The sequence below is a fragment of the Macaca nemestrina genome, chromosome 8, assembly GCF_043159975.1.
Source record: "Macaca nemestrina isolate mMacNem1 chromosome 8, mMacNem.hap1, whole genome shotgun sequence".
Classification (NCBI taxonomy): domain Eukaryota; kingdom Metazoa; phylum Chordata; class Mammalia; order Primates; family Cercopithecidae; genus Macaca; species Macaca nemestrina.
In genome coordinates, this window is record NC_092132.1 from 54,402,958 (window position 1) to 54,423,689 (window position 20,732).

Sequence of the window (20,732 nt, forward strand, 5' to 3'; positions counted from 1 at the left end):
ATTTTAGACCATGAACATGATTTTAATTGTGCTCTACCTACCCTCATAAATGAGCATCCTATTTTCCCAACTGGAGTCTAAGATCCTTGAAAGCAAACTATTCTCTTGTTCTCTGGTGTCAAGAATGGTTCTGAGAACATACCATGTATACCACTTATATTCAATTGGTACCTCCCTATGACAAAAACGGATTAATGAGCCTTCATGATTACAAAATAAGTGAAGAATAGCGTGTGTATGTGTTGTATCAAACAATGTGTGTGTGTATGTTATAAACATGAGTCCACATAATCTGCTTGAGTTTTTCACCAACTTAACTTTTTAAAAACTCTTTTGACTACTAAAACAAAACCTCTGTCACTCCCCATATTTAGGAGTCTCCTAATCAAAAACTTATAGGGCAAAACCTCTAATTCAGTGGCCTGAATTTAAGAAAGCAAGACCTTGTTGTAATTGGAACAGGAGAGGACTTGTCTATTCTACCCCTGGTTAACCACAGAAAATCCAGGAAACTCTAAGGATGACCAAATATTGACAAGAAGGATTAAACACTGGTTTTAGTGTCAGACAAATTTTAATAAGTTTTTTTTTTAACCCATCTGAGACTATTCCTTCTAAGCTGGATGTAATATGTGCCTCTTGATTATTGCTGTGAAGATAAGAGGACAGGCATAGTGGCTCAAGCCTGTAATCCCGCACTTTTGGAGGCCAAGGCAAGAGGATCGCTTGAGCCTGGGGGTTCAAAAGCAGCCAGGGCAACATGGCAAAATTCCATCTGTACAAAATTTTTTAAAAGTAGGCAGGCATGGTGGCGCGTGCCTGTGGCCCCAGCTACTCTGGTAGCTGAGGTGGAAGGGTCGCTTGAGCCCAAGAAGTTGAGGCTGCAGTGAGCCATGATTGTGCCACTGTACTCCAGCCTGGGCAACAGAGCGAGATCCTGTCTCAAAAATAAATAAATAAATAAATAAATAAGAAAATAGGTGCCAAATGTCTAATCTTTTTAGTCCTTAATAATATCTATTTTATTTTATGGTAGTATTTTGTGCCTAATCATGGTGAGACTGAGCTAAACATCATGGGAGAACAGAACCTCTGACATTCACAGAGCTTTATTTTCTCAGCCAAGCACTAGGCAATTGTGCTGGGCACACTGGAGCATGACTGATGGCATCAGTGGCATTTGATTATCAATTGATACAGGTAGAAAATTGAATTTGATTAACTGGTACAACTGAAAAATTGCATGTAGACAGGCACACTGGAGTAACATCTATGCCATATATATTCCATATGGGTGTGATTCCCTGATGCTCATTCCACCTGATACAGTCTACATTTCGATAATTCCAGTAAAAGAAAGAAATTAGCTGAAAAATCAACAATAAGAAGTGAACAAAGAACTGTATGAAACAAACCAGTCTTGCAAAGGAAACAGAGAGGCTGAGAATCTATCTTACAGGAAAAAGATGCTCTCCTTCCCTCCACTTCACAGCAGGAGCTGATGGAGCAATTTATTGTGGTTATTGAGAGAATAGAATTTGCAGCAGACAGCACAAATCTATCTACTCTCTCACTCCGCCACAGCTAGTTTCCCTTTCCCTGGGACTGTTCTAGTAGCTTGAGGTCATTTTCCCAACACCCATTAAAGTAGTGTTTCTGAACCTAAAAAATAAACTTGTGTGCCTTTTTTATAAATATAAAACATGCCATCAATCCCTGGAGATGGTAATACACTGAAATAGACTTTATCTTCTCTATATCCTCATTAAAAAGAGTTTACTGAGCTCTATTTTGGGAAGTTTACACTGTGAAGAGTGTATATACAGGTTCACTTTGTATTTTCTTTTCTTTTCTTTTTTTTTGAAACGGAGTCTCGCTCTGTTGTCCAGGCTGGGGTGCAGTAGCACCATCTCAGCTCACTGTAACCTCCGCCTCCCGGGTTCAAGCAATTCTCCAGCCTCAGCCTCCTGAGGCACATGCCACCATGTCCAGCTAATTTTTCTATTTTTACTAGAGACAGGGTTTCACCATGGTCAGTCTGGTCTTGAACTCCTGACTTCATGATCTGCCCGCCTCAGCCTCCCAAAGTGCTGGGATTATAGGCGTGAGCCACTGCGCCCAGCCCTCTTTGCATTTTTAAATATTCAATTTTATTTTCAAATGAGTGGGCTCTAAAAACGACACATATTCCCATCTTTGCAAGTCTTGAGTCACTGAAGTAAAAAGGACGAAAATGGGGTTTTTATTTGTGCCCTCTAAGTCTGGTGTGACATAGAATAATAAAAATAATCATGGAAGCACAGCATTTCCTGTGTTCTTGTTACAAAGACACTACTGGAAGATGATGAGCTGTTAGTGGCACTGAGGAGGTACTGCACTCATACTCTAGAGAGGAGGTCAGTCACCCAGACAACCAGGAAACAATAGTAAACGCAATAGTGACTTCAGCTCACATGTTCAGTGGATGGGAAGCATTGTGCTGAGCACTGCATACAGACTGTCTCAATCTTCCCAACCATCTCATGAGGCTCTTGAGGAGGAAACTCAGGCTTAGAGCCAGTGAGGGTCTTTCTCAAAACCACAAAGCTAGTAAAATCCCATGTTTATTTCCAGAGCCAGACTCCTTAGCTAGAGAAATATTCTGCTGGGGTATGAATAAAATTAATTAAACACTGAGAGGAAAAGCAAAACACCCAGAGACATGAAGTATCTGTTTATGCACACACATACACACACATACACACATAAAAACCTTCCCAAAGCAATATTTGAAGAGCATTATGAAATCTAGTTTAAGCAAACTCATAAGGTAGGGTTAGACTTGGTTGTAGAAGTTTTCTAAAAGCAGATGAATTTGGACCGGGAGTCTGAACTTCAGGCAGTGCATGGTCTGGCAGAGACTTGCAGCTGGGTGCACATTTCTGAGAGGAAGAGTAGCCAGGTCTGAGGCACAGTGGGGAACAAACAGATTATATCAGAAATTCTAGCTGTGCATCACCAAGGCAGAGTGTTTAGATGAGGGAGAACAAATAATAGTAGTGATATGGATTCTTGGTCTGTCAGTAGGATTAAATATAGAGTCAGGACAAACGTCTAGCCTTTGATAAGATACTCATTAGAGAGTTACTGTAGGTTCCAGTTAAGGGAATTCTATGATAACTGTTTCCAGAAAATTATTATAGTAACTGTTTATTGAACCAGTTGGAGTGAAAAAACTGAAGATGAGGAATAGTATATTTTAGTAGCTTGAGATATCCGAAGCCTGAGCTGGGTGGTACCCATGGAAAGAGGAAAGAAAAGATCTGCTGCTGCTTCATTTTCTTTTAATGACCAAGGACTGAAATCATGACTTCAGGGACGCCTGCAATTTCCTAATGGCTGAAATGGTCATTAGGCCACAGGGCATGCTGCCAAGGGAGCAATCACAGCTAGATGTCCTAGAGTTGGCGCCTCATCTACCAGAGATGATTTTAAATCAGAGTGTGGGCTGCCTGGATGCAAAAGGGAATTTCAACTTATTTGAAATTCAGTCTCTTCATTCAAGTTGTTCTCTCCATTTCATTTTACTTGGTGCCCCTAATGATCAAACGACACGGGGTTTAAAGATTAATGATAAAACATCCAGTTAAAGGCAGCAAATGACATCACCCAGGTGGAATGCTCTGTATAACTTAATGTGAGGATTCTCAAATATCTGTCTTCTAGACCCCCAGCCTTGTCTAAAGTGAGAAATGCCTTCACTGCATTCCTGGGCTGCCAAAGGTCTAAGGTGCAGGAGTAGGAGCACTTACCGCAAGCATCCACTTTGGGAGGAAGCACTCTCCACGTAGTGTTTCAGAGCAAGTTGGAATTCTTCCAGGTCTTCTTCTATCACAGACATCTGCCGCTGCACAAGCATGATGTGCTGCCAAGGAAGGGGTGAGGGTCACTGCGTTGGCTGTCACAGAGCCCGATTTCAGCTGACTCCTACTGCCCATCCCATTCCTCCTCACAAAAACAAATGATTCTCTTCTAAAAATATGACCAAGGAAGGCCATGAGTATTCCAAGTATAAAACTGCATAAAGGCTGTAATCTAGGCAAGATATTTTCCTTGCCTCTAGTCCCAGAAGCTGAACAAAGTGTTCTTTACAATGACGTGTTTCCCTTTAAAAGCAGTGATTCTCAATGACTCGAGAAGTTTTAAAATTATATTTATATCAAAATCTCTGGGAGTGGGGCCCAGGCACTGCTATTTTTAAAACCTCCCTAAGTGTCTCTATGGTGCAGGCAGAGCTGGGATCACTTCCCTATAACCACTTACCAATTTTTAAAGAGAAGTCCTATTGTTCATTGCACAGCTTCAATTTCTTGGATATTTTGTGATACTAGACATAAGTGACAATCATTACAAACAACCAGATTTCAAAAAAATGAGTAACTTATGCATTTCCAAAGGTACATCAAATATTACAGGGTTGTCAAACACATTAACTACTTACAACAGGCCCTGTTCAAAAGGTAATGGCATCAGATGTGCTTGTTTTTAATGGATCACACTGGATTGGATGGCAACTGTTTCCTGTAACAAATCCTATTAGCATTATAGCAATTGTAGTTTCAAGGCTTCCCTCAAGATCTGCCTGTGTTCTTCTTATGGAATTTTAGATACCAACATTAGTTCTTTTCAAGAATTGGTAGTGAAAGTATAAAAGTGCAAATCAAAGTAAGGATTGGCATGAATCATAAAAGTGCATAAACAAAAACAAAACACAATGTAAGGATGATCTAGAATATGAGAAAAATAACTTCCACAAAAATACCAGCTATGTAGCATGAGAGCTAGAATTAAACCCCTGGTCTACTGTTTCCTATTCCAATGGGTTTCTCATTTCATGTCAATAGCTACTATTTGTTGAATACCAATGATATTGTAGAGACTGTTAGGTATTCAGTATATTCAACAAATATTCCTACTTCGTTGTACTAATCAAAGCACGTGGTTTTAATATTAATGACTAAGTAGAGTTAATTTCCACTAAAATAATGATGGATATATCATTTTCACAAAAATTTGCAGGGACCTCTTGGTTGGACATTTGTGATTACTGACTCAGATAATTAGGAAACCTCATGGGCTTTCCTAATGAGATATATAAATATATCCACCTATTCCATCATAATTCTTTTCGTCTAAAGGCAATTTTTACGTGATCAAGTGGGATGGATTGTAAAAATAACCAGAATCCTTCATTATCCCCATGAACTCATGCCCTTTGACTAATTTGACTTTTTAGCTCCTCTCATCAAGACGTGGATTCTATTTTCCCTTCCCTTGGATCTGGGTTGGCTTTCTAACTTGCTCTGGCCAATAAACGTGGCAGAACTGACAGTGAACCAGTTTCAAATTCAGGCCCTAAGAGGCCCGTGGATTTCCACTCTTTCTCTTGGATCTCTGAGATTACCATGTGAACAAGACCTGCTACAGCAGAGGCCAGCAAATATTTTCTGTAAATGGATGGGTAGTAAGTATTTTAGGCTTTCTGTGCCACATGGCTCCTTTTGCAGCTAGTCAACTCTGTTATTGTCATGTGAAAGCAGCCACAGCCCACACATAACCAATGCGTGTGGCTGTGTTACAATAAAACTTTATGACCAAAAACAAGAGGTATGCTGTAGTGTGCCAACCTCTATATTAGAGGAGTAAAGGCCACATAATAGAGCACAGCTGAGCTCCTAGACATATGAGGAAACTCAGCCAAGATCAGTGAAGCTAACATACAGCTTACTACAGATACAAGGAGCCCATGTGAGACCATAAGACACAGCCTAAATTGCCTACGTGCAAAATTGTGGTTATTGTGTTAAGCCACTGAGTTTTGGGGTGCATTATTATGTAGCAATAGCTAACTGATTCATTCACTTATGTACATTGATGTATGAGTTGGAAAAATTGAGCTCTTGGCTTCCTAGATTGGGTTGTAATGTCCAACTTTGCAACCCAAACCAGAGGCATCTTTTTCCCCTCCTTTCCTAAGATAGTTACACAAAGAAATCCATTTAAAGAGCCCCATATAATCTGCCTAAGTTTGATAGTTTGATGACTATTCTGACAAGTGGAGCATTTTAAATAGTAGTTATTTAAAGTAGATTTTCTGAAATCCAAAGAAAACACTTAAATTTTCTGTTCTGGCTAGGCCGAGACAAATTGTAGGATGTGGGGTTTGGGAGAGGTGGAACAGGAGTCCTACTATCTTGTTAATATATCTATGTGTCTCTTGTGTCAAATACACAACCTGAAAGCTTACTAAACTGTGGGATCCCAAGATATAGTTAGCTCAGAGCACTCCGTCATGGCTGAATATTCTTTCATGGTGCTACATTTTTGTTTCTCTATTATAGGAGGAGTAGTATATCGTTTACCTTATAGGAATTTTGTTACAGTGAAAGTATGGCTGGATATTTGGAATGTCTTGGACTAAATAGTGCTGTGTAAGCATGAAAGGCCAGTCTCAGTTCATAGGATAGTATTTGCCAGTGACATTAGATTATGTTGCATCAGCCTTTGATTTCTTGGAACATTTCAAGAAATGTCATCTTTTTTAGTCTTGGGACACAGAGACATGTTTTAAGTACAACTTATTTTTTCAGGTTACTTGGTTCTATTTACTACATTTACAGTTGTGTTTCAAATATGTCTTCAGAGATAACCATAGCCTTTCTTGTACGCTCTCACTGACTCTTAACAGCCATTGTAAAAAAAGACTTATATTTTGATAGTCCCTGTTATATTACTTGACAATAGCCCCTGAACCCTTAGGAATGGCAGAATGGAATGACTTCACAAGACGTTATCCATCAGTTTTATATGAGTGTAGAGAGGCAGAAAAAGATACTAGGTTTGTGGACTCATTGTATGATAAGCTATTTTAGTGCATTACAACAACAATGTGCTGAAGAAAAATCTGAGTTTTTGAAAAGCACATGAATGTGCTCAAATGTTTAAAATTATCATGATTTTTAAAAACCTTTGAATTAAGAAAATATCTGGAAAATGATCATCTTACTCAGTACTCTTTTGGTAAGAAGTGCCATATAGGCACATCTTTATAATATGCTTGTTATCAATCATTTGGAACATTTAAATATTTTTATCTAGCACTTTAGTGTTCTTTCAGTACAGTGTTAGAATCATTCAATGTAGTAAGAGATATATCAGTATTATTTTTTAAAAAACTTCTATTTAGTTTTTATGATTTCATCTTAAATATTATGTCATTTTGGAAGTATTCCTTGGTCTCCTAAATTGAGTTGTGTCCCCTTACTTTGCAAATCTGTACCTTCCTATAATAATCCTCATCATATTTTATTGTAGATTCTGTATACTTTCCTTCTAGTTTGTTTTCTAGCCTATAATATTCACCACTTTATTTCCAGACCCTCTCTTCAGGCCTGGAACATAGTTGGTGATCAAGTTATTTGTGGAACAAACACATTAAAGATGCTTTTGCTTTTAGCCATTGACTAATCTTAGAATTCCCTTAATAAACTATTTATTCCAGGAAAGGCTTTGAGGTGACCCTGGAAACTCAACAGCACTGCACAATTGTTAGGTGCTCTTTCATCCGTCTCCACCATCCTGTCCTCTTTTTCTTTTCTTCTTTCTCCTTCAAGAGCAGGCATACAAAGTAAAAAGAATTAGCTTCACTTTTCCTATGTGGCCTTTAACAAGTTACTTAATTCTTTCTCAGTTTGTCTTCTGATACGTAAAATTAGAATAGTGGTACTTATATCACAAAATTTGGGGAGGACTAAATAGAATAGTGTGTATAAGGATCCTTTCCATGACAGGTACTAAATAAGTGTTACATCTCTTACTCTAGGCTGAGAAAAAAAAATGGACTTAAAAAAAGAAATCACATCCTGGACTCCTCATTATGTAATGGCTCATTGCCCGGAAAACTAGAGATGGCAGTTGCTAGGGTTCAGGACTTTTGCTGTGTGCTTAAACAAGCCTGCTAGACAATCTGCTCTGCTCTCACAGTAGGGAATCTCATAAAACAATAATCCATTCATCCACAACCTTGCTAGCAAAGAGCAGTTCTACTTTACAGGCTAGAAATCCACTAAACACTAGGGCTGAAAATGTTAGAGCATGGTGATGAGCATAGGTCTGGGGTTGAACTGCAGGGGTTCAGCTATGGTAGGTAAATTCCTTTAAACCTTAATTTCTTCATTGATAAAATGAGTCTGAGGATAGTACTACCTTATTTGGCTATTGTGAGGATTAACTGAGTTATGTGTGTGTTTAGTACAACACTTGGCACATAGTAAAGGATCAATAAAGATCAGCATTACAAAAACCAAGTGTAATACAAATTTATTCTTTGCTTTCTGTCGTAGAATTTATTTTTCCAAGTTCTCATGCATTCACTAATGGAAAAGGAAAAATACCTCACTACTCAACGAACTCTAAAACTGGTTTTCGGCATCAGGATAAATCATTTAACACATGGTAGGATAGAATTATGAGCACTAGAGCACTAGCTATGAAATAACAGTGAAAAATGCTTTTGATCATTCTGAATATAGGAGGTTTTACAGGAATTTATAGTAACGCACTTACTACCATTAATAAAAAAATACAACTTTTAATGACAAATATCTTATTGTTACTTCTGAAAAAACAAACCAATTCAAATCTTTACTATATGTATATTCCCAAAGACCATGATTGTTACATCTCTATATACGGCTGGAAATAGGGAATATCCTTTCCTGCTTTTAAACAATATTGAGAGCTGAACAACCTTCTTAAGTCTTATTTGTTTAAAGTACTTCTATGCACTACTGAATTAGTAATGTTGTGTGTGTTGATCTTTTAAAATTGGCCTTGGCTTTGGCTGCTCAGGGACCTGCAAATGGAATAGCTGCCTCCTTTCACAAACAATCCTTAGACAAATTTTCTTCCTCATAGCTATAGAGAGAAAATAATCTCACATTAGAAAATTATTTAAGAATAGACAATTATCTCTCACAACATTAGAAGAGTTATATTTGTTTTTCCTTTGTCTGGAGTATAGTTTTTCCTCTAATGCACACCTGTGAGAAGATAACAGATGCATGATCACAAGGTTAACAATTCCTGAGCCTCCGGGACTGTGCAAACCCGCTATTCTCAGTATGTATATACGCTCAAGACCCACTCCTGTCACTTTCCCATGAAAGCCTACCATTTTAAAATGTTGGGGTCTTGATGAATTAACACAGACTACATCCCTGTCTCTGGAGGGATAAAAGCACTAGACATGCAATGACAGATCTAAGTTATCGGGGGAAAGTATTCATAACTATAGGATTCTAACAGTAGCAGCCATGATTAAACTTTTCTGAGACTCCCACAAAGTTTCCTCTGAAGAATCCCTTTGGATTATGAGTTTGAACAGATGGGCAGGAGCCTTACACACAGGTGGGTCTCACCTTCTTCTATCTGTAGTCAGTGCTTGTGCACAATTCAGAGATGAAAGGTTATTTCCTATCTTGGTTTCATATAAATGCGTGAACAATCCTTTGACTTCTACAAAGTATATAATACATCTAAGGTATTAAAAAATGATTTTTCTCCTAGTTACCCAAGATTTTAAAATCCAAATTTTCACTAAATGTAAATGTAAACATCCAACTTCCTGAAACAAAATGTACTATGCATGTTTGCCTCAACATAAAGTAAACAATAAAGCTTGGTAGGTACTGCTTTTAATTATTTGCTAACTTCTTTTTGTTGCATCTTAATGTACTTTTTAGGATCCCTTTGTCCATTTTTCTTCTGTTTCCAAAAAGCGCTGCCACTCTGGATGGACATCTTATCCCTAGGGATACAAATGCTCCCTTTTCTCTAAACATCAATTTATTCTTTGAAAAATTATTTCTGAGCATTTTCAGTGTGCCTGGCCCTAGGCTGAATGCTGGAAATATAATAATGAACAGAACCAGGTTTCAGCTCAGGTATATCCAGTGTACATCACAGCAGGATTTACAAAGTGTGTTTAGGATGCAACTTAAATGTTGCCCTTCTCTGCCAGTCATATTCCTTCAATTATTCAATAACTCATTGATTAATACACATATAAAATTTTCATTTTGCACCTATTACATGCCAGGTACTTTCACAAAAACTGTGAAGTAGGTATTAGGTTAATACAAATCATAATGTAGAAACAACACGACTTAACCATATAAAATGAAATATGACTAGTTTTTCAATTTTTCATTGAGATAACAAATTTTTGAAGAAATTAAATTATGTTTTTAAAGAACATATTGATAACATTTTTACCTGATAAAAATACTTACAGATTTAGTATTCCCTTCAATAATTTCTTCTTCCAGTGGTTCAAGTTTGAGATCCTTCAATAAGAGGAAGAAATGGCAGAAAAGAAAAAAATTACATCATTTAAAAAAATGCCATATATTCAAATCATAGTTCTCTTGTGGCTAACATTGAACCAAAAGAACCTCATTATCTGAAAGATGAAATAATACAGATTTTTAAAAACTAAGCTGTTCCAATAAAGACTCTTTGTACTCATTTATCAATTGTAAGCTGTTTTAGACGTGTTCAAAGTTTTGCTTTAAATTTACTTCCTGGATGCCATTAGAGAGCAAAGTGGAAGAGAGAGGTACGTAAAAACAGAGAGGGAAAGGATTGGAAGGTAAACAAAAGAAAAAGAAACAGAATGACTAAGCCTAACAGTCTGCTTTATTTTGCTATGAATGAGTATTACCACATTTCTACATTTCTTGGGACATCATTATAAACATTAGTCTATTGTTACAACACATTTATACCCTAGTGTTAATTTTTCTTTATTAAATAGAAAGTGAATTAAAGAGTAAATGAAAATACAATTGATATTTGCTAAAAGTGAAGAACTCCTGTAAAGATTTTGAAGTCTTTAAAAAAGTTTTTTATTTCCATAGGTTTTTGGGGAACAGGTGGTATTTGGTTGTACAGGTAAGTTCTTGAGTGGTGATTTGTGAGATTTTTGTGCACCAATCACCTGAGCAGTATACACTGAACCCAGTTTGTAGTCTTTTATCCCTCATCCCCCTCCCACCCTTTTCTCCTGAGTCCTCAAAGTCTACTGTGTCATTCTTATGCCTTTGCATCCTCATAGCTTAGCTCCCACTTATGAGTGAGAACATAGAATGTTTGGTTGTCTATTCCTGAGTTACTTCACTTGGAATAATATTCTCCAGTCCCATCCAGGTTGCTACAAATGCCACTAATTCATTCCTTTTTATGGCTAAGTAGTATTCCATCATATATATACACCTTAATTTCTTTATCCACTCATTGATTGATGGGCATTTGGGTTGGTTCCACATTTTTGCAATTGAAAATTGTGCTGCTATAAACATGTGTGTGCAAGTATCCTTTTTGTATAATGACTTATTTTCCTCCAGGTAGATACCCAGTAGTGGGATTGCTGGATCAAATGGTAGTTCTAGTTCTAGTTCTTTAAGGAGTCTCCACACTATTTTCCATAGTGGTTGTACTTGTTTACATTCTCACCAGCAGTGTAGAAGTGTTCCCTGTTCACCATATCCATGCCAGCATCTATTTTTTTTTTTATTTTTTTGATTATGGCCTTTCTTGCAGGAGAAAGGTAGTATCACATTGTGGTTTTGATTTACATTTCCCTGATCACTGGTGATGTTGAGCATTTTTTTCATATGTTTGTTGGCCCTTTGTATATCTTCTTTTGAGAATTAAGACCTTAATGTCTTCTGTGATGACCAATGAATACTGCTAATGTCCCCAGTGAAACCAAGTGCTTCATCTCTGAGAACTTCATTCTGTGAATGGCTCTCCTAGCATTGTTTCCAATGAGGATTATGTAGAATAACTTCTTCAAATAGATAAGAAGTAAATTGAAAACTGTAGAAATCCAGACTATCTGAAATAATATATGCCTGTTAATGATAGAGCTATGTTGCTCTAGCTGTGCTGTTCTTTTGTGGTGGAACTTTCAGCAAGGTATTTAACTTCTGTGGGATTCACTTTTCCTTCTTTGCTGTAAATTCTCTACCCCTAAATCTTTACATAACTGGCTTCTTCTTGTCTTTCACATCTCAACTTGAATATCACCTTATTAGAGAGACCTTCCAGACCACTCATTTGGAGTTTTCAACCCCCTATCTGTATTATATTGCTCTACCTTTTCTTTATAGCACTTTCCATTATCTGGTATTATCTTGTTTCATGGATTTGTTGTGTGTGTGTGTGTGTGTGTTTTCTTTTTTTGTCTGTCTCTTCAAAGACCAAGGATATTCTTTTCATCATTGCTGTATTTCCACTGCTGGAATAGTACCTGACACACAGGAGGTACTCAATAAATGTTGAATAAATGAAAGGCTGAATAAATGCCCTGTCTAAATCATAGCTTTTCCATGAAGGCAAAATTATATGTAATGTATATAGATGTGAATTGAAAACTAAAAAGTACTCCACAGATAGAAACTTGTAACCTAGTAATCTCCTTGACCACTATTTCCCTGACACTAACTAAGGTACAATTTTCAGTTCTACCTTTCCTGATCTAAGGTATGAAAAACTTAAAACAAGTTGTATGAGTGTGACATCCTGAATTACATCCTTTCAAGTGAGAATGTCCTGTGATCTGATGATACACTAAAAACTTAATGAAGAATGAAGAGCTTTTATTGTTGTCCTTGTTATTTTGTTTAACATTAAAGGTGGGGTTTTTGGTTTTGTTTTTACTTTTGTTTATTTTATTTTATTTTTTTGAGACGGAGTTTTACTCTTTGACTCAGGCTGGAGTGAAGTGGCACGATCTCGGCTCACTGACGCTTCCACTCCCTGGGTTCAAGCAATTCTCCTGCCTCAGCCTCCGAAGTAGCTGGGATTACAGGCGCACGCAACCACGCCTGGCTAATTTTTGTAGTTTTAGTAGAAATGGGGTTTCGCCATGTTGGCCAGGCTGGTCTTGAACTCCTGACCTCAGGTGACCAATTTGCCTCAGCTTCCCAAAGTGCTGGGATTACAGGCATGAGCCACTGCGCCCAACCATTAAAGATGTTTTCTACAGGGATCAAGCAAAACACGAGACATAACCTCAGTATATCCCCATAAATTCTCATTGAGGCTGAAATGGATATAAGGAATACCTGAAGAAACCTATTTATAGAAATTGCTAAGTGTTATATTCCCCTACATGCATGGAATAGGGCTTGGTTCCAGTGCAGGAAGAATTTATCATAAATACTGAATGCAGAGAAAAGATAACATATGTTCTACTGCAGGTATACTTCCTTTTAATGGGAAGATCAAAACTAAAGTTAACAACTACAGGAGACAAGGTACTCAGCTGTGAAATGACATGTACTCAGCCACTGTTTGGCAATTGGGTAGTTTTTCTCTAAAAACCTAATCAGCACAGTATAGAATAAGTTGTAGAAGAAAACTGAACTTGCACTGCTTCTCCATTCATTAAGACAGCTCACACTGAGCTCCACACAGCTGGAGCCCCATGCTGAAAACCATCACAATGTACTTTTAGCAAACCTCTTAGATACTGTCCTCAAAATGAAACCCTTTTATAGGAAGGGAGGGAGAAAAAAGTCTAGGAAAAAAAGAAATGTAACAATACTTTGATTTAAAGTTAGAAAAAAAGGTATGAAATAAGTTTGGGCCATTCCTTTAAAAATAACTATAAAAATTTCAGATACCAAGTAAAGATAGTTTTGTCCAAAATTTCAAAACGTTAAAAGGAGGTATTTGTATTCTTTAAATGAATCTGGACTTATTTAGCAACTGAATCCTTATGTTTTAACAAGCTTTAGTTTTCAAATAGAGGTCCTGGATTTGATCTTCCAATATTGGAAAACTAATTTCCATAGCCACTATTTTTCCTACAAATCTTTTTAGTTTCAGCTCACATATCAATAAAATAAGAAAGGAGGAAAGTTGATTTGCAGCAAGCTAGTAGTTTAGGTATTTGCTCCAGTAAGTGTTCAATACACATTTAACAAATAAAGGCACCATGGCAGAGGGACAAGAACTCTACAGGGTTGTTTCCCCTTAACTTGGCTCTTGCACAGAATCTCCTTTTCAGAGACCTTACCCATCCTCAGGACTTGAGGGTTCATCTTTGTGGAGTAAGTCTAGAGACCTTAACCTGTTGGCCTGACTTCTCTCCTACTAATATCTAACTAGGTATTTCTGCCTGAGTGTTCCATTGTACCTTGAAATTCACACATCGAAAACACTGGTTCACCTTCTCACCTTACCTCACAAATTATCTCTCATGTGTCTCTTCCTTTTCTGTTAATGGTATAATTATTTCAGAAACACAGGCTCCAATCCTCAGATTCTTATTTGAGCTCCTCCTGTCCTTAACCGGTTCAATAGTGCTGTTAATTTCACTTCAAGTGTTTCAAACTGCCATTTTCTTCTCACTCATTAGCTTAATATAGGCCCATCTCTTATCATACCTGACTTCACTGGGTTCAGTTGCACAAACCTGTTCTTCACTGCCATTTTCTGAGCTGGCTCTGGTGTCTCTGAGCCTCATTTTTCTTGTTTTAACTCATTTTGCATTTGTTTTAATTCACTTTGCATATTGCTGCCCAATTTCCTATCTAAAGGATTTTTGTTTTGTTTTGTTTTTCACTTACCTGTTAAAAAATAATAAATGCCTTCTGTTGTTTCCAAGTCCAAATTCCTTAGACTGTTATTTGAGGCTATCCATAATCTGGCCCTCTTCTGTCCATATAACCTTATTTGTTACTACTCCCCTACATGAAAGACTCTCAACCAGGCCAATCTACTGAACCTTGCTCATGCCATCACCTTACCTGAATGCCCTTTCCAGTTGCCCTCTACTGAAATTTTACTTCTCCATAGCAAATATTAGTTTCCTTGTTTTGTTTGTTAGCTGATCAGAGTTTATTCCAACTTTAATGACAATACATTTTCTTTTCACTGAATTATCTCTTCTTCTCTCTATACTGTGCTCTGGGATTGTTATCAAGACTTTTCCCCCTCCCCTATCCAGGAGGCCAGCAATGCAACCCTGCCATGACCAACCAGGTTCTTCCTTCTGGGAAGTGGAATTTTGAACAGAAGGCCAGCAGACTGGAAGTGGTAGGAACTCATTTATTCCAGTGGAGGTAACTTCAGAGACTGTTGAGTATTTCTTGCTATTTAGATCTCTAGGGTTATCTTGTCTTCTGACTTTTCCAAATTCAGACCTCTGGACTATCTGTTGATTCTATGAGAACTTCCATATTCTTCCAGAAAACTCTTTTTTATTAGAGAAATAATTTATGTTGTTTGCAATAAAATTTTAAATTAAGTCACCATTTTTAAGGCCCCACTTGAACTCTTCCTGCCACACGAAGTCCTTCCTGAGCACCCCAGGTCACAGTGATCAACCCATCAGGTGAGCATGGATAGATTTTAACATCTGATCCATTCCTTTAGCATGTCTCGGTCAGTCATTAAAATACTTACTGACCATGAACTATGAATCCCACTCTGTGCTACCATATAATTTTTAAAAAGTGTGTTATCTCTCTCGCTCTCTCTTTTTAGGAGAACAGCTTAGTTTTATTAGTAGACAATTGTTTTCTTCAAAGTCAGTGCTGACACAAACATAAATGTTTCTCACTTGGTGCCTGACATGTGCAGAAAACACATTTTTTTCTTACTGATTGACAAAAGTTGTCTCTCCCATCAAAGATGTTTAAGGAGAATATCACTACAATAACAGGACTACTTGGTACTAACTAAATTAATAAAAATGCAATAACTAAGAACATAAAATATAGTTCTAAAGAACTCTTCATCACATTCTAACTTGCTTGCCTAGATAGTTTTAATAGCAAAACCATCGGTTAATGTGCTACTTTCTAGAAGTTGAGTGTGGAATCTCATCTTTTAGTAGATAGCATTGCCATTTTCCTGAATTAATTTGAAAGATTCTCAAGACTTCAACCATCTTATCCCTAAGAGCTGTCATTAGCATCATTCAAGCACACTGTCACCTAGTTCACTTGAAAATGTAAGAGCCAGGCAGTGCAATAGATTTATTTAACTCTCAACTCCACATCCTATTTTAAATATAATTGGGAGTGGGAGGTAGGGGAAGAATTAATGTAAGCTTCTGTATTTAACAACAACAACAAAAACCTCAAATAACTACCAAGCAACCATTCATAGAATCATTGGGATCCTGGCTGTTATTCTATCTATGGGGCAGTCATGGATATAAAGCAATGAGGAATACTGGGTAAGAATATCTTGAAGAGTGGAAGAGAGAATAAAGAAAAGAAAGCACCTACCTTCTTTTCCAGTCTATCAATTAATTTCTGGAGTCTATTTATCTGGATCATCCACTGGTTGTCTTCTTCTAATAAGCCTGGGGCCAGGGAGAATCATGAGGGCAATATGTTAAACTTTAGACAGAGAAGAAATACTTGGTTATATCAGAGCTTTCCTTCAACCCTGAAGGAAGGATGCAGTGTCACTGACAGCTCGTTTTTTTAATGTATTCATGAGTGCTTTCTAAGGTATTGATTTCCATAGATCCATGCATCCCAGGGGTTCACTTCCACAGGTCTGTTTTTTATGTAATTGCCTATCTGGCCTTTGATATTCAAAGAAAAGATCCTGCTGAGCCATTTACAAAACCCCATGATGTAGTTGGTTTTCTTTTGCAAAAAGGAAAGCATCAATCAACAATTCTAAACTTACTTGTAGGGCAGTGGCAAGAGCCAGTGAAATCATATCCCTGAGCATAGCAAGGTGTAAATTGCTACGATCAAAAAGAAGCATAAAGGCAAGATAGCTGGTGTCTCCTTTCCCAGGAACTAACTTGAGTATACATACATGGGCTCTATAATCATGGCATAGTGGTTAAGAGTGCAGACTGGAGCCTGTTGATCTATATTCATATATATGATATAAACATACATATGTATTTATAGGTATGTAGTGTGTGTGTGGGTGTATCTAGTACCAAGTTAAACATTATAGAAGTTCTGCTACTATTATTGTTTTTATCAACATTATTATGCAAAGGGAAGAGTTATGATCTGAGCCCGTGCACAAACATCCTGGCATATTTGTGTATACTGATTGTAGCTTAATAAAAATGTTTTCATAGGCATTTGCTGAAGTAGTATTGTTTAATATTTCTTGAAATAAGAATGTGATTGAATTCAAGACTATAAAGCCTTGTGTTAGCTTTGAATACAATAAAGACAAGAACTAAATTATAAAGGGAGAGTGATGTCATCAGAATTTACTTCTCCACCTGCCTTCTTGGAGGCAGCACCTTTCAAAACCCACCAAATTATGATGTAAAAATGTGCATTGGTGTTGCCACAAAGAAGTGGCTACAAAAAAAAAAAAAAGAAGAGAGAGAGAGAAAAAAGAAAGGGGCTGATTGGAGAAAATATTATAAATATATTAATAAAATTTATATTTTTTAAAATTCTAATACAATATTTCTATTCTAGGTTATTCCCTAAATAATTTAAGGTGGCTGTCACATCAAAGGCCCAAGGAAAGATATTTTGGACTATTTTCTAAAAGTTAAAATGGAAAGAACAATCTATATGTTACTTCCGGAGCTTCGCATTGTCATTTTCTAGTTGCATATGGTAGATCGTATTATTTTTCCCAATTCTTCACTTTTTTCCTGTTATAGAAGTATCTGTATATACCCGTGCACCACAGCTTTGCAGTATCTCCTATTATAGTGGATGAAGCACATTTCCCTTCCCATTGTTACTGTGCTTGACATGTGACTTGTTTGGCCAGTAGAGAAATAGCAGACAAGATGCACACAGTACATAAAACAATGGTTTTTAATATGCATGTATAATTTTGGGCTGGCTGCATGTGCTTCTGACACCCACCAGGAAAAGAAAATGCTCCAGTTGCTGCTTATTCCAGAAGGAGGCTACATGAAGAGTGGGGCCAATCTCAACCTACATACAGCCTGGAACCACATCCAACTGAAATTGCCCAAATCACCAACCATAGACTCATGAGAGAGAAAAACAAGTATCTATGAGTGTAACCATCAAGATTTTAAGGTTGCTTCACAATAAAAATGGACTAATATTCCATATGACCTTGGACAAATCATTTAACTTCCCAGGCTTGTTTCCTTACCTGTTAAATGGAGAAATAGGGAAATTAACATCTATTTTATCAGGTGTCAAGATAAAATAAGGCTTTATTCATGAAAATACTCTGAAATTGTTCAAGTACAGTTGGTGAAAATATAAAATATAGCTTATACCTTGATTTTCTGAATATTAGATATTTAAAGACTCATTTGTGTTAAAATGACATGTTCAAGTGACACATGTACATGTATATATGCATGCTTTATAAAAATTACTCCAATATTTAGCAACATGAGTTTGCATATTTCAAATTGATTTAAAAATGATTATAAGTGACACAGTTAAAATTTAATAACCTAACAATTACGAGTATGGTTTAGCCCAGTAAATCTTACATCACATTACAAACTTCAAAAATACCAGCTATGACTAATCCTATCATGAAAACAAGGATCCTTTCCCCAAATGAACTTAGGATATGCTTAGGGAGGCTTGGAGATCTAGAGCATATTACGGTAGAGCCTCTTTATTTCAAGATGATGGGGAGTTCTTATAGCCGTCAAGTCTTTTAGATGCTAGCTGATGGAACTACTGCCTTCCCTGTTCACCATCTTTCTGTGTGCTTTCCAGGAACAACTGCTAGGATTCTGACCGTGCTGATTTTAGGCTCACCACCCCAGTTCTTCATACCCTACACTCTTCACTGCTTTCGTCTCAAACTTACTTGGTATAAGGAAAGTGTTCCATTACTATTGTCTTATCTGTTGTTTGTTAAAATAATCAATTGGAAAACACAAGATAAATGACTTTGACAAAGAAAAACAAATGAAGGGTATGTTACCTGGACCGCTGACATTAAACTGAGGGCTGTTTGGGGAGAAGCTGTTGTGTCTCTGGATTCGGCGGCTTGATCGTTTTCCAGGCCATTGAATTGACAGGACTTCTGGCTTGGCTGGCCCTTGCCTTAATCAACAGAGATAACATTTAACCTTAACATTAGTGCTTCAGTCTCTTCCCTCAGGGAACAGATCTTCATGCGTCAGTCACAAAGGTTTTCTAGTGCAGTGGAATGAAAACTTATGAGAATGACTGCTTGTAAACGCTCTAGAAACCCACATAATTTGGTACTACAGTATGTGAACCTAAGAAAGAGAATTCTGAGCTTTCTTTATTCTTAAAATTCTGAGTAAAAACTGTAATTTAAGGCAGGCTTTTTTGCTTTGTTGGTCAACCTTCAATGGAAAAACATGTGTATGCAGCTATTGTATTTTGTTTAGTTTGAAAACACTTATGGATTTTTTTCTGTAATTCAGTTTTTAATTTTTTGAATCAAAGCTATACATCCATACATTTTTAGGAGTCAAATGATTCTATAAATCTTATTTCAACAAACAGGAGCTCCTTCCTTTCACCCCCATATCATATTCCCACTCCTCTTTCAAAAGGGCAACACTTTTTAGCATGTGTTTACTTTCATATCAGTATATGTTATGATATGAAAGTAGTATATATTAAAATATATATTATATGCAGTATATGTTATATACTATATACAGTATATGTTATATACTGATATGAAAGTAAACACCTCCTAAATTATCAGTATATAACACGCTTAATTGGTATGTCTATAATTTTTAGTTTTAGGCTTTATAAAACTTCACAATATGAAAAGCTCAGGCCAATGATATACAAATGGAAATGTTGTAAGAAATTTCCATGAAGGCTGCTTAAAAGTACAGATTCAGCTAGAAGGGAGCCCTTTTGTCTTTCCTTAATCTTCTTTCCTGGTTGGAATGTGAATATGGTAGCTTGATCTTCAACAAACATCTTGGTCTATGAGGCAAACTTGGGAATAGTTTATTATATTAATATGCACTTAATATATGAAAAAGAGAGTGTCTGTGATAAATCTGTAAGGATGTAATACTTAAGCTGCCTCCAACAAGATTTCTTTATAGGAGATATAATCCCTTCTGTGTAAGATATAATCCTTCTGTGTTTAAGACAGATCTAAGATTAATGTACTCATCCAAAAATCTTCATTATCTATCAGCTAGGGAAGATTCCTTTAACCTTTCTCCTGTGTTGGATGACCTGTGATCCCCCTTTTACTAGATTTCATTTTTTTCTTAGTTGACTCCTTTGTTTTGGTGGAAAATATCCCCTAATTGCTTCATAAGAAATGTGTATAATGAAAGGTAAAATTCTTGAAACATTGCATGAATAAACATCTTCCTTACTTTGATGGTTTTATGGAATACAGATTTCTAGACTGCCAATTGTTTTGAAAAATTTGCTGCATTGTGTTCTATCTCCCAGAGTCACTAGTGAAAAATCTAGTGTTTTCTTGATTATTTGCATATGGCCTGGTTTTTCTCTCTGGGAGTTTTTAGATACTTGTCTTTGTTTCCAGTATTGTGAAACTTCATAATGGTGTGTTTTGTGTTTGACTTTTATTAGCATTATAATGAGCTCTTGGTCTGTTCTATCAAACTGGACACATATATCCAATTCTGACTATTTTTCTTAAATTCTTCCTTTGGTAATTTTTCTGCTTTGTTCTCTTTCCAGAATTGCTATTTTACA

The 20,732-nt window shown here is 36.7% G+C and overlaps 1 protein-coding gene across 1 annotated transcript in view; it reads right to left on the bottom strand.

The window, feature by feature from the left end:
* Positions 1 to 20,732, bottom strand: part of LOC105497276 (N-terminal EF-hand calcium binding protein 1) — a 173,446-nt gene that overhangs the window by 12,623 nt on the left and 140,091 nt on the right. The window contains exons 7-10 of the mRNA XM_011768284.2: positions 18,985 to 19,106; positions 16,347 to 16,423; positions 10,332 to 10,385; positions 3,792 to 3,904 (exon numbers count right to left, since the gene is read on the bottom strand). Of these exons, the coding sequence (XP_011766586.2) occupies positions 3,792 to 3,904; positions 10,332 to 10,385; positions 16,347 to 16,423; positions 18,985 to 19,106 (366 nt within the window). The remainder of the gene's footprint in view (positions 1 to 3,791; positions 3,905 to 10,331; positions 10,386 to 16,346; positions 16,424 to 18,984; positions 19,107 to 20,732) is intronic.